The following is a 14,157-nucleotide window of genomic DNA, read 5'->3' on the forward strand; positions in this document are numbered from 1 at the left end:
GGTTTGTTTATAAATAAACAGATCTAATTAAATCTCTTGTATGTATGTTAAGGTCATTTTTCCTTATACTTGGTGCATATTAAAACTTTCTGCGAAAGGAAACCATGATGGATACGTTTCTGCATTGCTGGAAAATGTAGCACCGAGACATACAAATGTCACTTATCTCAGACACTGTTAGTTCATCTTAGAGGGATTTAGTTGTTTGAGGAGCTATTCTTTCTACACTATTATCTGTCAACATTTTTCTATTTTGCCTTGTATATTCTTTCAGAAAGGATATTATTTTGCCTATTTGAGTACTGTTTTTAAGTTGGAATTGGTAATTCATCAAATTGCACCAATTCTAGAATCAGTAGAATTAGTGCAAAATAGAGAGAAATGTCACAGAAATCGAACTTATTTTAAAAAATTTGTTTTTCTATTTTTTAAAAATATATTTTATTGCGTTTTAGGTTTTGGGGTACATGTGAAGAACGTGCAAGATTGTTGCATAGGTACACACATGGCAATATGGTTTGCTGCCTTTCTCCCCATCACCTATATCTGGCATTTCTCCCCGTGTTATCCCTCCCCAAATCCCCAACCCCCGCTGTCCCTCCCCTAGTTCCCCCCGACAGACCACAGCATGTGATGCTCCCCTCCCTGTGTCCATGTGTTCTCATTGTTCAACACCTGCCTATGAGTGAGAGCATGCGGTGTTTGATTTTCTGTTCTTGTGTCAGTGTGCTGAGAATGATGGTTTCCAGGTTCATCCATGTCCCTACAAAGGATAGGAACTCATCGTTTTTAGGGCATTTTCTCTATTTCTAAAGACAAAAGTTTTATTTCCTCATGGCAATGAAGTTGCTGAACTAAAACTACAGAATTATTATGCTCTCGAATTTACTTTGGGGAAAAAAATTCTCATCATTTTAACTAACGTCAAATCAAATCACTCTATCTATTTGTTAGGAGAAAAGATGAGATGGGTGCTCCTAAATAATGCCGAAGTGACATCATAGCTGCGCTCACCCTGGCCCCAGACAGCTCACTCCTTATCGGGTCCTCCAGGGAAATCGGCACTCAAGAAGGCAATGGAAGCCAGGTGACTTTGGCCTTAACTAACCCAGAGCTCTAGTAATGGCAGCAGCAGCAGGAATGAAGGTGTTGGTTATAGGGGCCAACATTTACTGAGAACTTACCATGTGACAGGCGCCAGGCTAAATGCTTTCTGTATCTTTTGCTGCTAAAAAGTACATGGTACAGTGCTGCTGCTTCTGTCTGGGCTTAAGTAGCTGGAGAGCCAAGCAGGCTTTTAAAGATCTAGTTCACCCAGTAGTCAAACCTAACCTGAGATCTTGCAACTGGTGTATAGAACAGCTGACTGAGTGCACAATTCCAGATACAGGGAGCAGGAGAGTGAGATGGAAGCAGAGACTCCTTTGATCATCTGGGCCTGGCTGGATTGGCCGTGGCCTGCTCCGCTGGAGGAAAAGGGACCACTAAGGGAAAAGGCTTAGCCGCTCAAAGGTAACTACTTCTTATCTAAGGGGAAGAGGAGAGGAAAGGACAATGTCTAGATGCATTCTTAATATAGACCAGTTAGGAAAATGTCTAGAAAACAGAGCACCATCAGATGTCACACAACCCAACCAATAAAAGCAGCTCTCCATCCCCAATTCGACATGGCACTAGCGGGTGGGAAAAGAATTGCAACTGGACATCTGAATGTCTCTGTTAACAGCTACAGCTGTTTCCTCATCAAGGTGGTATTTCTGTGGACATTGTAAAGATGGCCGTAGCATATTAGTTCTTCTAACAGTGAGTTCTCACATTTATTATTATATTAATTAATAATTAATAATTTGTAACATTTATTTTATTAATTAACAATTAATAATTTGTAATTATTTCATAATTATAAGTATAATATTATATTCATTTATACTTACAAATTCCATTTTATATTTATATAGTACATACATTATATATTAAAACATTTTATATATAGTTACTGGTTTTATCCTTCTTACCAAGTCTGGTAATCAGGGGAAGAAGATAAGAAAACATCGTCTTCATTTATTAGACATTGAAGAAACAAGAATACCTTTGTGTGAACTATTTGGACTCAATTTGGAGGATAAAAAAAGTCTGCTAAAATAATAATTGTGAATATAATGTGTATTCATGGAATTAAAGTATTTAAAATGTATGTTATTTAAGAACAAGTTGTCATCTGCCATTTGGTTGAGATACACACTTTTCACCACTTTTTTCTCTCTTCAGTGTGAGACACACATTGAGCTCTTTTTAAGCAAGGGTTAGTGGGATAGAACACAGTCCCATGCTATGTGATGTGGTCAGTTAGCTCTCAAGTATATATTTGAACCAGCAGTATGTTCATTAAGATCTGTTTTTAATAACAGTGCATTGCACATTATAATGGCTGGGATGGACTTTCTTTTTAATTTTTGACCTTGAAATTTTAATTTGTTAATATAGAGTTATATTTACAGTACAGAGTAGAGATAAATTTAGCACATTGTTCTTTTCAGTCTTTCCTGGAAGGAATGAAATCAATTTCAGCTATAAACAATTGCATTGCTCTCATACAGTGATATTTGTATAGCATTGTTTTGGTTGTTGGAAGGACATGACTAATGTCCTTGTATTTGTTTGGCCTCTCTCTTCACAAGAAGCTCCTTTGATTGGCTTAGCAGTAGCCTCAGCCCTCTCCAAAGTTAATACACAGATGTCCACCTTCCATAGCTTACTTCGAATTTAGACTGTTGTGTCAACTAGACTACTTTTGTTTTATAGCAGTAAATACGTTATTATTTATGGTACCTTTTAAAGCATCAATATTTTATAAGTTTTGAAAAATAAAAATGTATAACAATTTGATTTTCTGAATTTAATTGAAATGGTCGAAACCACTATGGGAAATCTCGATATATTTGGCATCTATCCTTTTAAAAAATTATTGATGAATAATACACAGAAAGGTACAGAAAATATACACATGTAGCTCAGTAAATTATGATGAATGATCATGGAGTGGAAACTCCTAATGCCTTAACAGGTCTAGAAATAGAATATCCCCACACTTCAGAAGCCTTTCTTCCACACTCTCCACCCACCTGAAGGTAAACATTATCCTGACTATCCTAACACTGAAGTTGACTTTTGTCTGTTAATGAACTTTATGTAAATGTTAATGAACGTTATATTCTTTAGTGCCAAGTTTCTTATTTTTTTAGTTTATTTTTATTTTTATTTTTTCTGGTGAATTTCCCATTTTCTTTATTACATTTATTTTATTTCGAAAGCTTTTGGGGGTACAAGTGGTTTTTTGTTACAAGTGGTAAAGTTACAAGATTTTATTAAAGTCTGAGATTTTAATGCACCTGTGACACCAGTAGTGTACATTGTACCTATTACGTAGTTTTTTATTCTTTATTCCCTCCCACTGCCTCCCCTGCCCCCTGCTGCCTTTGAGTCTCTAAAGTCCTTTCTACCACTCTGGGTGTATGCCCTTGCATACCCATAGCTCAGCTCTTCAGCTCTCAGTTATAAGTGAGAACATATGGTATGTGATTTTCCATTTCTGAGTTACTTCACCTGGAATAATGGCCTCTAGCTCCATCCAGGTTGTTTCAAAAGAAATTATTTCATTCTTTTTTATGTGTGCCAGGATTCTTCTATCCATTATTATGTTTGCGAGATTTTTTATGTTGTAGTTTGTTCATTTGCATAGCTGTTTATTATTTCATTATATGAATTATTTGTCTATTCTACTGTTCATAGGTATTGGTTATTTCTAGTTTTTAAGTGAATATTGCTGCTATGATTCTTTGAGTACATGGCACATATGCACACATGATTGTCTCATACATTCCAAGGAAAGGGATTGCTGGATTATATGGTAAGAATTTATGTGTGTACCCGATGCCTGTTTTCCAAAGAGGTAGTGCCAGCTTGTGCTCACGTTGAGAGTTCCTGTTGGCCTAAATCCTCATCAACATTTGTCACTGTCAGACTTCTTAATTTCAGACACTCTAGTGTATGTTTAATGATAACTCATTTTGGTTTTAATTTGCACTGCACTCTAAATGATGTTTATGGACAGTTAAAAGATAATAGAAAAAACTTATCATATTAAGAAAGTATAATTCAAAACGCATGATTTTTACTTTGAATAGGTAAGAAGTGTGTAAGACCTGAGAAAATGCTGGAAGTAATTATGTTAAAATGTTGACATTGGTTAGATTTGAATAGCTTGGATATAGTAAATGGCTACTTTTAAAAAATAATCACTTGACTTTTTCATTCATGGAATATGAAGTTTTTTTTTTAATACTCAGACATGAATAGAAAATAAAAAATAAGAAAATTATTTACAAAAATCTCTTGAAGTAATGTTTCATCATTAAAACAAATATTTCTTTTCCCCTCTCTGTCTTCAGAAAATTCAGCCTTAGCCCTTAAATTCTTCATATAAGAAAATATTCATCACCTTAGCATTAATGTGTAATTCTAGCCCTCACCTTTGGTGACCACTTCCATTCAAATCATATTTACTTTTTGTACTGGTTCATAGTCCATATTTTTCATGACCCACATGCTTTTGGGAGCATCATGTGAATGCTTTTTGGCTGTGTCACTCATTAGGTCCCATCCACGCATACACAATTCTTTTGCGTGTAGCCTTTCCCCTCATTTGACTGTAGGCTGTTTTAGAGAAGAGGCCATGCCACCATGTATCGTGCTCCTTGAAATCTCTCCCAAGTGCAGAAATCATAATGGATTCTTAGGAAATGGATTTGCAATAAAATGTTGAATTAGTCCATTTTTGCGCTGCTGATAAAGACGTGTTTGAGACTGGGCAATTTATAAAAGAAAGAAGTTTAGTGGACTTACAGTTCCACATGGCTGGGAGGATTCACAGTCATGGTGGAAGGTGAAAGGCACATTTCACATGGCGGCAGACAGGAGAAGAGAGCCCTTGTAGGGAAACTCCCCTCTATAAAACCATCAGATCTCCTGAGACTCATTCACCATCAGGAGAACAGACCCGCTCCCATGATTCAGCCGTCTCCCACAGGGTCCCCTCCACAACGCATGGGAATTCAAGATGAGATTCGGATAGAGACGCAGCCAAACCATATCAAATGTATATCCAATGAAAACATCATTGAAATGTTCATCTGTGTGGTTATACGTGTAGTTTTAAAAAATTAAAATCCAAAATGGTAAATTTGTAAAAAGCATACACCAATTAAAAATTCGTGGAAAAGTATTTCATAGCTACAAGATGATAAAAATAGGATTGGAAACGGAATCATTTTATCAAGGAGGGGCCTGGGGGCTAATGGAGTGGATAAGTACAGAGGTGGAAATAGGGTTAAGGGGACAAACAAGTAATAGTAAAGCACCTAGTACAGTTGAATTTGGAGTGAATAAGTGATTCAATGAGGGCTGGAGCAGTAGAGGAGGGGCTCATCTGCCAGGAGCAGTGACCTTGGGGGAGCGATGCCATACTGCAGGGCCACAGCTAGCCAGAGGAAAAAGGGGGACTTGTTTTCCCCTACTGCCGACTCCTGCTGTGCTTCCCTTAAGTGAAAACTGGAGGGAGGGTGAGCCAGCTGATTCAGACCTTAAAGACCACCTCTACCCTCCACAGGCCATGGCCCTGGGGAGGTGGAAGAGCAAATGGAAAATAACCACCGTAACCATCTGCACCTTTCAGGGTCACGTGGTGTTTCTAGGGCAGAGGTTATCTGGAAGCTTACTTTGCATAGAGGAAAAAAACAAAATGTAGGATTGTGCAAATTTATGACAGTGTCTACTGTTTCACTCATGAACATTTTAGATATTTGTTTTCTTTAGTGTATGGAAAGGAAAAGATATATAGATATTTATAATAATATAAATATGCGTATTTGAGGCAAGGTTTCACTCTGTTGCCCAGACTGGAGTGCGGTGGTACAATCATGGCCCATTGCAGCCACAACCTCCCAGGCTCAAGCAATCCTCCTGCCTCAGCCTCCCAAGTAGCTGGGACTATAGGTGTGTGCCACCATGACAGTCTGATTTTTTTTATTTTTTATTTTTCTAGAGATGGGGTCTCCCCGTGTTGCTCAGCTTGATCTTGAACTCCTGGCTTGAGTGATTCTCCAGCTTCAGCCTCCCAGAGTCCTGGGATTACAGGCAGGAGCCACTGCACTGGGGCAAAAGCACACTTTTTAAATTACAAATTTTGATTTATTAAAACTGTCTATTGAATAATTAATTAATTGGTTAAAAATGCATTAAAAGGGATAACTATCTTCTGTTCTCTATTAGACCACCGCTCAAATATGAAGAAGGATACCTACTTGTTATATAAAAAAATCAAACAAAAAATAAGCTTATGTAAAAAACCAATGTATTTCAGTCTTCTAGTAGTTGGAGCAGGCATTCAGAGGTGGAGGAGATATGTGTACAATGTCCCAAGCAATGTGCAAGCAAATTGTAATAATCTGGCATATAAACCTTGTTTAATGCTCTCATAATGGGTAATGCAAATGATTAAACACTGTGATTTTAATCTTGCCATTTTAGCAACCCAGTAAGATAGATGAAAAGGCAGTAATGCATTAGATTATATAACATTTCATTCTAACTAAGAAGTCCAGTTATTCTCTGCAACCTGTTTTATTTTTAAGGTTATCGTATTATATTGTTAAAAATGCTCTGATAAGAATCCTCTACTCTTTTCATTATAGTCTATTTTCATGACCATATAAAAAATTATTCTGAAGTCAAGTTATCTACACAAACAGAAACAACTTTATATTGTTTTACTGTCTTTTTGTAGAACATCAAAATAATTCCTGCCTTCTATCAGAAATTGTATTTCATGTACCATTGTCCAATTTCCACTGGGCAATATGGAAACAAAATGCCAGTGACTCATTAGGTCTTCACTGTCTTGGAAGACAAATGGGTAGAAACAGCGTAAGGGGCCTTCCTTATCCCTGAGTGGACAGAGGCCTTGCATACAGGAGCCAAGATGCAGGGATAATGGAGCAAGGCACCTCTTCCCAGCCATGCCCTGCATCCCTGACAACCCGCTATAGTTTGAGAATCTCTGGTGCCCAGACAGCAGTTTGTCAGATTTAGTTTTGAGGGCCACAAGTGTATTTCTATACTCTTTTGCTGCAACTTAAGTAGCATGGAATGTCTGCTCTTGGACCAGTTCTGAATGTCATTGTTTTTCTCAGAATGTTTGTTTGTTATTTTGGTTCTTCTCTCCATGGTTTGTATTTACCTCCAATGACTGAACCACAGACAGTCCCAGGACAGAAAGAAGGTGGACAGCCACAGTGACCGAAAGCAGTGATCTTCAGTTCGTTTCTGTGTGTATCTACTAAAAATGTGCATCAGGGAGACACCTATAATTTTTTCCTGGCACTACTTATAATCCTCAAATGAAGGTTTTTAACAAGCTTGACAAATATTTACCAGGCCAAGTTTATGGTCGTTTGTAGGAAAATATATGTCATTTATATGGGAAATTTTGTGGTTGCCTTCTCCATGCCTCCTCTTTCCTTTTCTTTCAGTTGAATTCAACTTTCCTCTGAATAATAATCCTGAGTGTCCCCCACACAGCAGTGAACACACGTCTGCCTGTTAAATTTAAGGAACTTAACCTTCTCCCAGATTTGCTTTCCAGTTAAAAGCACAATAACTGGGCCGGGTGCAGTGTCTCATGCCAGTAATCCCAGCCCTTTGGGAGCCCGAGGTGGGATGGATCATCTGAGGTCAGGAGTTCGAGACCAGCCTGATCAACATGGTGAAATCTCATCTCTGCTAAAAAGACAAAAAATTAGCCAGGCATGGTGGCAACATGTCTGTAAGCCCAGCTACTCGGGAGGCTGAGGCAGGAGAATTGCCTGAATCTAGGAGGCGGAGGTTGCAGTGAGCCGAGATCATGCCATTGTACTCCAGCCTGGGCAACAAGAGCAAAACTCCATCTCAAAAACAAAACAAAACAAAACCCCACAATAACTGACAAATGATCTAGCTGCCACGAATTTGAAGGTGGCTCTGTTAGGTAGGGTTAAAAGCACCTTTATTTAAAAACAGTTTACATCTGTCAGGAGGCTGTTCGGCTATTGTAGTTCAAGTTTGGGTGCTCAGCTTTGTTTGCTTAGAAACCCATTTTTGTGACACTTCAGCACCAGAGAAATGTGCTAACCCAGCTCACAAGAGCCTGATGTGGAAACAGAATTAATAAGTGACCAAACTTCAGTGAGAAACTGAATACCAGCCACTGCTCTGCTTGGGAGCAAATTCCCATTTGGACTTTTTTTTTTTTTTTTTTTTTTTTCTGAGTTTAGTCAGAAGAAAAGAAGTGTTGTTGGCTGGTTCTGCAAGATCATCAATAACCACAGCACTTAGGCACCGTGTTCCTGCCTTACACACAGGATTCCAGCCCTCACAGCAGCCCCTGGAGGGAGCTGTGATTGTTTCAATTTTGTGTGTAAGGAAACTGATGCTTGAGATGCTTGAATGAGGGAATAAGTGAAGAAACCTGAATTCAAATCCCATTCCTTCAAAGCCCTTGCATTGGATTACTGAGTTCATTTTCTTAACCACTTCATGTGACTTCATGATTTTACTAAGGGAGGTCCTGGAAAATTCAAGGAGGTGCCTCCAAGGTGCTGTCGGGTGCGGGGAGCAGAACCAACTAGTGTGATCAGATTTGCTATGGAAAGGGGATTCCTCGACACAAAAAGCCTGCACACAGACAGATGTTTATAGCAGCTTTCTTCATAATTGCCAAAACTTGGAAGCAACCAAGCTTTCCTTCAGTAAGTGAATGAATAAATAAGCTATTCCATGCAATGGAATATTATTCAGTGCTAAAAGGAAATGAGTTTTGAAAAGATATGGAGGAAACTTAAATGCATAGTACAATCAAAAGGGGCCAATCTGTCAAGTCTACATTCTGTATGACATTCTGGAAAAGGCAAAACAATGGTAAGAGTAATAAGATCAGTGGTTTCCTGGGGTTGGGGGCTGGGAAAAGGAAGAAGGGAAGAATTGGTGAAAGAGGATTTTTAGGACAGTGAGACTCCTCAATGTGAAACTGTATACATTTGCCCAAACCCATAGAAAGGATAAGACCAGAGAGAACCCTAAACTGTGGACTTTGGATGACGATCATGTGTCAGTGTAGGCTCATTACTCGTAACAAATGTAGCACTCTGGTGGGAGATGTTGATAATGGCAGGAGGCTATTTATATGTGCAGGCAGGGTATATGGGAAATCTCTGTACTACAGCTCAATTTTGCTATCAATTTAAATTGCTGTAAACAAAGTCTTAACAAAAAGAATGTCTTAATATTTCAATATTTGAAATCACATAGTAGGCTGCATTTGCTACCTCTACTATGCATATATATATGTTTGTATGTGTGCATATACCCATATGCATTTACATATATGTATATAGATATGTTTCTGTATATGTGTATTACTGGTGGAATATGTTAGCACAGTGTGTGGTGTGTATGCCACATGTGATTTTTCGTATATGGATGTATGTGTATATTTATATACATGTGTGCGTATGTGTTGAGACTTCAGCATATACTAGGCTCAGTACATGAGACTTCACTCATTTCAATTTCCCAAGACTCCCACAAGATTGTTATCTTCCCCAATGGACCTTTAAGGACAAGGAGAAGATGGGTATGAAGGCTGAGGTCCACCCACATTGGGTCCCACTGCTTGGATACATCTGTATCTAGAATTTCTGGTGACCTCCTTATGACTGCCTGATACACCTGTATCGAGAATTCCTGATGACCCCTTGCTGCATAACTTTTCTTAAATACTTTTCTCTTCCTATACTGGGAGCAGATGACCTTTGATTACTAGTTTGTTTCTTTAGAACAGTTGATTAACTTCCAGCTTTCTTATTTGCATTCCTGTCTAAGGACATGTCTAGCCACCTTGTTTGGAAATAGGTGATCTCATATCTCCTCAGCTGCATCTCTCTGGGAGGGACACATTTGAATGAGACCTTCATGATAGTTGGCTGAAGTTTCCTGACTTTATCATCAAATCCTGGAGGAACCCTCCTTTCCACTGTTGCTTCCTAGCAGTGTGTAAAAGAACTGTAGAGCCCTGTGCTTCTGCCAGGGAAGATGTGACCAGGTCATGGAAACTCACTTGTTGGAAGCTGGTTTAGTAGAGAGCTTCAGTGTCCTGGTAGGATGGACTTGAATCCAAGTGATGCAGTGGCAGGGGCATCAGACTTGACAGACTTTCTTGTAAGGAGAAAACAGCTTCATAGGCTTTCTTTGGGGTTAATGAAAGCCCCCATAATTTTTATGTTTTTCTAGATGCTGATTAGTTCTCCTGTGCATAATTCTCCAAAATAAAAATAGGACCTCTAGGGTTATTCTTACTACTCATCTCAACTCTGGAATTTTGGAGAAATAATAGGTTCCAATCTTTGGGTAAATCAAGAAAAGCCAGTAAAAAATGTCATTACCCACCCTGTTGTTTAGTTCATGTTGCTCAGACCAAGTTATTCCTGGATCACAAAAGCTGGCCCAGGAGGCATCATCTCTTGGCTTTCTGAAATGGCTTTTCTGCATTCTGGGGCACGAGTCCCTCAGTGGAAATCTATAAATAAATTTGTGTTTAGAATCAGATTGGAAGGATTGCCTGTCCTTGTGAAGAATGAATGAATGGATTAGCGCATCCCCTGTTCTTTCTAAGGTAGCAAACACATCTAAATATGGTATAAGATTTAACCAATGACAGACACATCTAACTGGAGCTTAGGGGCTGAGTTAACAAAGGACAGAAAACTAACTTGTTTTGTAGTAAAGAGCTAAAATAGGAAAGACTAATAGGTTATGTGTATTTCTATTTAAACAAGCCATTTTACTAATTTCTGATTGGGTATGAAAGCCTCAAGTTGTTTTGAAAAGAAATAGCTATTTGCTGGTGGTAATTTCTTACTCTTCCCACATGTAAATTTAGAAAACTTTGGATTTTTATTTTGCTTCCCTAAATTAGCACCTGAGTAACAAATTTAAAAGCCTCATCTTTTTTTTTTTTAAGTTCAAGATGAAAAAAGTCAGAAGGAGAAAGTGAGAAAACCCACCCCCACCACCATATTTCAACTTCTTTTATTTTCTACCAAGAGAAAATTCATTATCTGATCTTTGATTTCATTTATTTCAGTGCCTGCGCTGTGCACTTAGTGGAGCTGGCTTCTACCAAGATTATATTCTGACAGGGTGATGGGGGCCGAGGCTGTGCGTGAGCGTTTGCTTTACAAGGAGAAAATGTGTTTCCCCATCCCTTTCATTTCACTCTGAAAGCCCGTGGTGGAAGAGGAATTTGCTGTTCTCAGTTCATCTGCCTCTATCAGGGCTTCTCCTTTGTATGGCCGCACCCCCTGTGAATGAGGAAAAGGGGGAGCACAAGTGTTTAACCTGTCAGAGCCAGTTCCCTGATTGTCCACAGCAAATGTTCTCTGTTAGAGAGAGGGCTAGGCGGCATAGGAGGTAAGGCAGACTGGCCGTTCTAGAAGTGGCTGTCCCGGGGTGTGGCTGTGGCTGTGGGGAGGCAGGTGTGAGGGGATTCTGAGGAATCTCTCTTCAAAGCAGATCAGGGTATAGTGGTAACAAGGTGTGTTTTAGAATTTATTTTTATTAACCAAAAACCTGCATTCTACCGTAGCTCATTGTAACCAAGGCAGGGGCTTGATCAAAAACGCCCTCTTCCCCAGCTTTCTAACCCAGGAGCACTTAAGTTACTACGGCTCACTGAATGTGGCTCATCAGCATGTCGCACGGAAAAGGGCTTGAGCAGAAAGCTGATTCCAGGTGCTGCTGCGTAGAGACGAGGAGTTGCCTTCCAAACACTCACACCCGTATCCGTAAAACTCATTTTACTTACCACTGCGAGACCCTTGGAAGTTAAACATTCATGTGCCTGGAACTATAGAGTAGACCGATTTCCCAATTCTAAACAGACTTTCGCAATGAGCCTTTTTCCTCATGGGCAACTCTGCCATGTGCGTAGTAAGGCTTCTAGACCAGACAAATTTGAGATCGTATTATTTCGTTCGGTTGTGTTGTATTGTGTTCCGTCCCGTTCTTTTCCTTTCTCTTTTCTTTCCTTTCTTATTTTTAGCAACACCATGACAGTAAGAGGTAAGTTTTGAATGCTGACATCAATATTTGAGTCAAGTGGAAAATAATAATTGTAGCAACCACTTTAAGCCCAGTTGCCTGTTATCCAGAATTTCTTCTCTTAGAGGAAGCCATAGGCTGACCTTTACTTCACTATTTTGGAGTGCAATGAAGTTTCTCAGAGGTCAGTTTATTTGCCCAAATAATTCCACAGTGATGTTGTACCTGCATTATATCATGCTGATTTTAAGATAATCTACTCAAATGTATTTTCCTGCCATTTTTTCCATAAGACTCCTTTGAATTCACTTAAAATCTTATTTTCTTTTGCAGACAGCCTCTGCCTGTGGAGATATTTGTCTTATGCATACCCCTTGTGTCTGGTTTTCTTTGTACCCAGGCCTTCTGCCTTATCTAGTAGCCCAACCTACCCGGACCTGCCCTTCATTAGGATCTCCCCGCACCGGAACCCCGCTGCTGCTTCCGAGTCTCCCTTCAGCCCTCCGCATCCCTACATTAACCCCTACATGGACTATATCCGCTCCTTGCACAGCAGCCCGTCGCTCTCCATGATCTCAGCAACTCGTGGGCTGAGCCCTACAGATGGTAAGTCCAGGATGGATTCTGCTTCCTGAGATCACGCAGCCTCCTCCCTGCTTCTCACCTGGGGCGTGTATAAAGTACACCTGATGGTTAGCGAGTGTTTTCCATGTGCCAGGCACTGTACTTTGTGCCTTACATGCATGATTGCATTACAGTGTTGTAACACCTCATTGGCGGTAGTGTTAATTATCTCCATTTTCAGGTCAGAATAGCAGTGTGCAGTGGGATTTACTTGCAACTCAGTCATCCCACAGCTAGTAAGGGGCAGAGGTGGAATTCAAAGCAAAATCTTTCTGACCCCAAATCCCTCCTGGTAACTGGGGTTCTGTTCTGCTGCTTCACATATGATTAGACTGGCCCTGTAGCCATTCATGCACGTGTAGGTATAACGTGACTGTTTTACTCACTTTTTGATGAACACTTTTCTGTTCTCTGGGTCTGAGAGGCACATTTATACAGATACGTCTGTTAGAGCAGTGTTTCGCCAACTCTAGTGTGCCTGTGAATCAGCTGGGGAGCCTGATAAAAGGCGATTCTTTTTTTCCCATCAAATGGGAACAGGTGGGGCCTGAGATTCTGGGCTTTTCAAAACCTGCCAGGTGATGTTAGTGCTGTGGCTACCTGGGCCACGTTCTGAGTGGCAAGGTCTAAGAAAACATGATGGTCCGGGGCTGTTGCATGTGCTTTGTATCCTTGGCCGTGCCACATGAAAACAGAAGAAGAATGTACTGGGACAGGAAATGAGCTTAGACTTTATCATACTTGATGCTCATTTTAGGCTCTCAAAGATCAAATTCCTGTTGGTTCTGTTAGTCTCCCTATTACTTTGCAGATGACTCTTTTTAATTGGATCTGTGTATTCTCCTGGTGCCAACTTATAAAGTGGTCCTCTGATTCAGGAAAAGTATTTTCTGTCTCATGCACACATAGAAAATCACTTGCCCAACCCAATCACTGGAATCTGAATCAAGGTCCACAATTGCATCACCTATTAATTGCAGGTAGCAGACTGTGAATTCTTGGTCAAAAGTCACCACTGCCTGTTCTGCTTCAGAGAAACCCCAGGCATTTCATTTCACTGAGCAGTGCTTGATGCAACTTCCATGCCCAATTCACATTCTCCATGTAGACTTCTTCCTGAGGCTGGGTGTGTATGGTGGGAAGCTGCATGAAGTGTCTTAGGAAATATCCACTCACTTGGGTTTTCAGAAATAGCTTTCCTTCAACAACAGCCACTTTTTTTTTTTTTTTAAATTCAGTGCAGTGAATTTGCTAGTTAGTAATATGAATAGCTAAAGAATGAGTTTTGCTCTTTGAGCGGGACTCACATTTTATTTTATTTTGAGACAGGGTCTCACTTTGTTC

At 39.7% G+C, this 14,157-nt stretch overlaps 1 protein-coding gene across 4 annotated transcripts in view; it reads left to right on the forward strand.

Moving 5' to 3' along the window:
• The window catches only part of GLI3 (GLI family zinc finger 3), a 270,545-nt gene that overhangs the window by 171,872 nt on the left and 84,516 nt on the right, over positions 1–14,157 (forward strand). For all 4 annotated transcript variants that reach the window (XM_074379780.1, XM_003930761.4, XM_074379781.1 and 1 more), the window contains one exon: positions 12,590–12,795. In XM_074379780.1, coding sequence (XP_074235881.1) covers positions 12,590–12,795 — 206 coding nt within the window. The remainder of the gene's footprint in view (positions 1–12,589; positions 12,796–14,157) is intronic.

This window comes from Saimiri boliviensis, chromosome 10 (genome assembly GCF_048565385.1).
Source record: "Saimiri boliviensis isolate mSaiBol1 chromosome 10, mSaiBol1.pri, whole genome shotgun sequence".
NCBI classification, from domain to species: Eukaryota; Metazoa; Chordata; class Mammalia; order Primates; family Cebidae; genus Saimiri; species Saimiri boliviensis.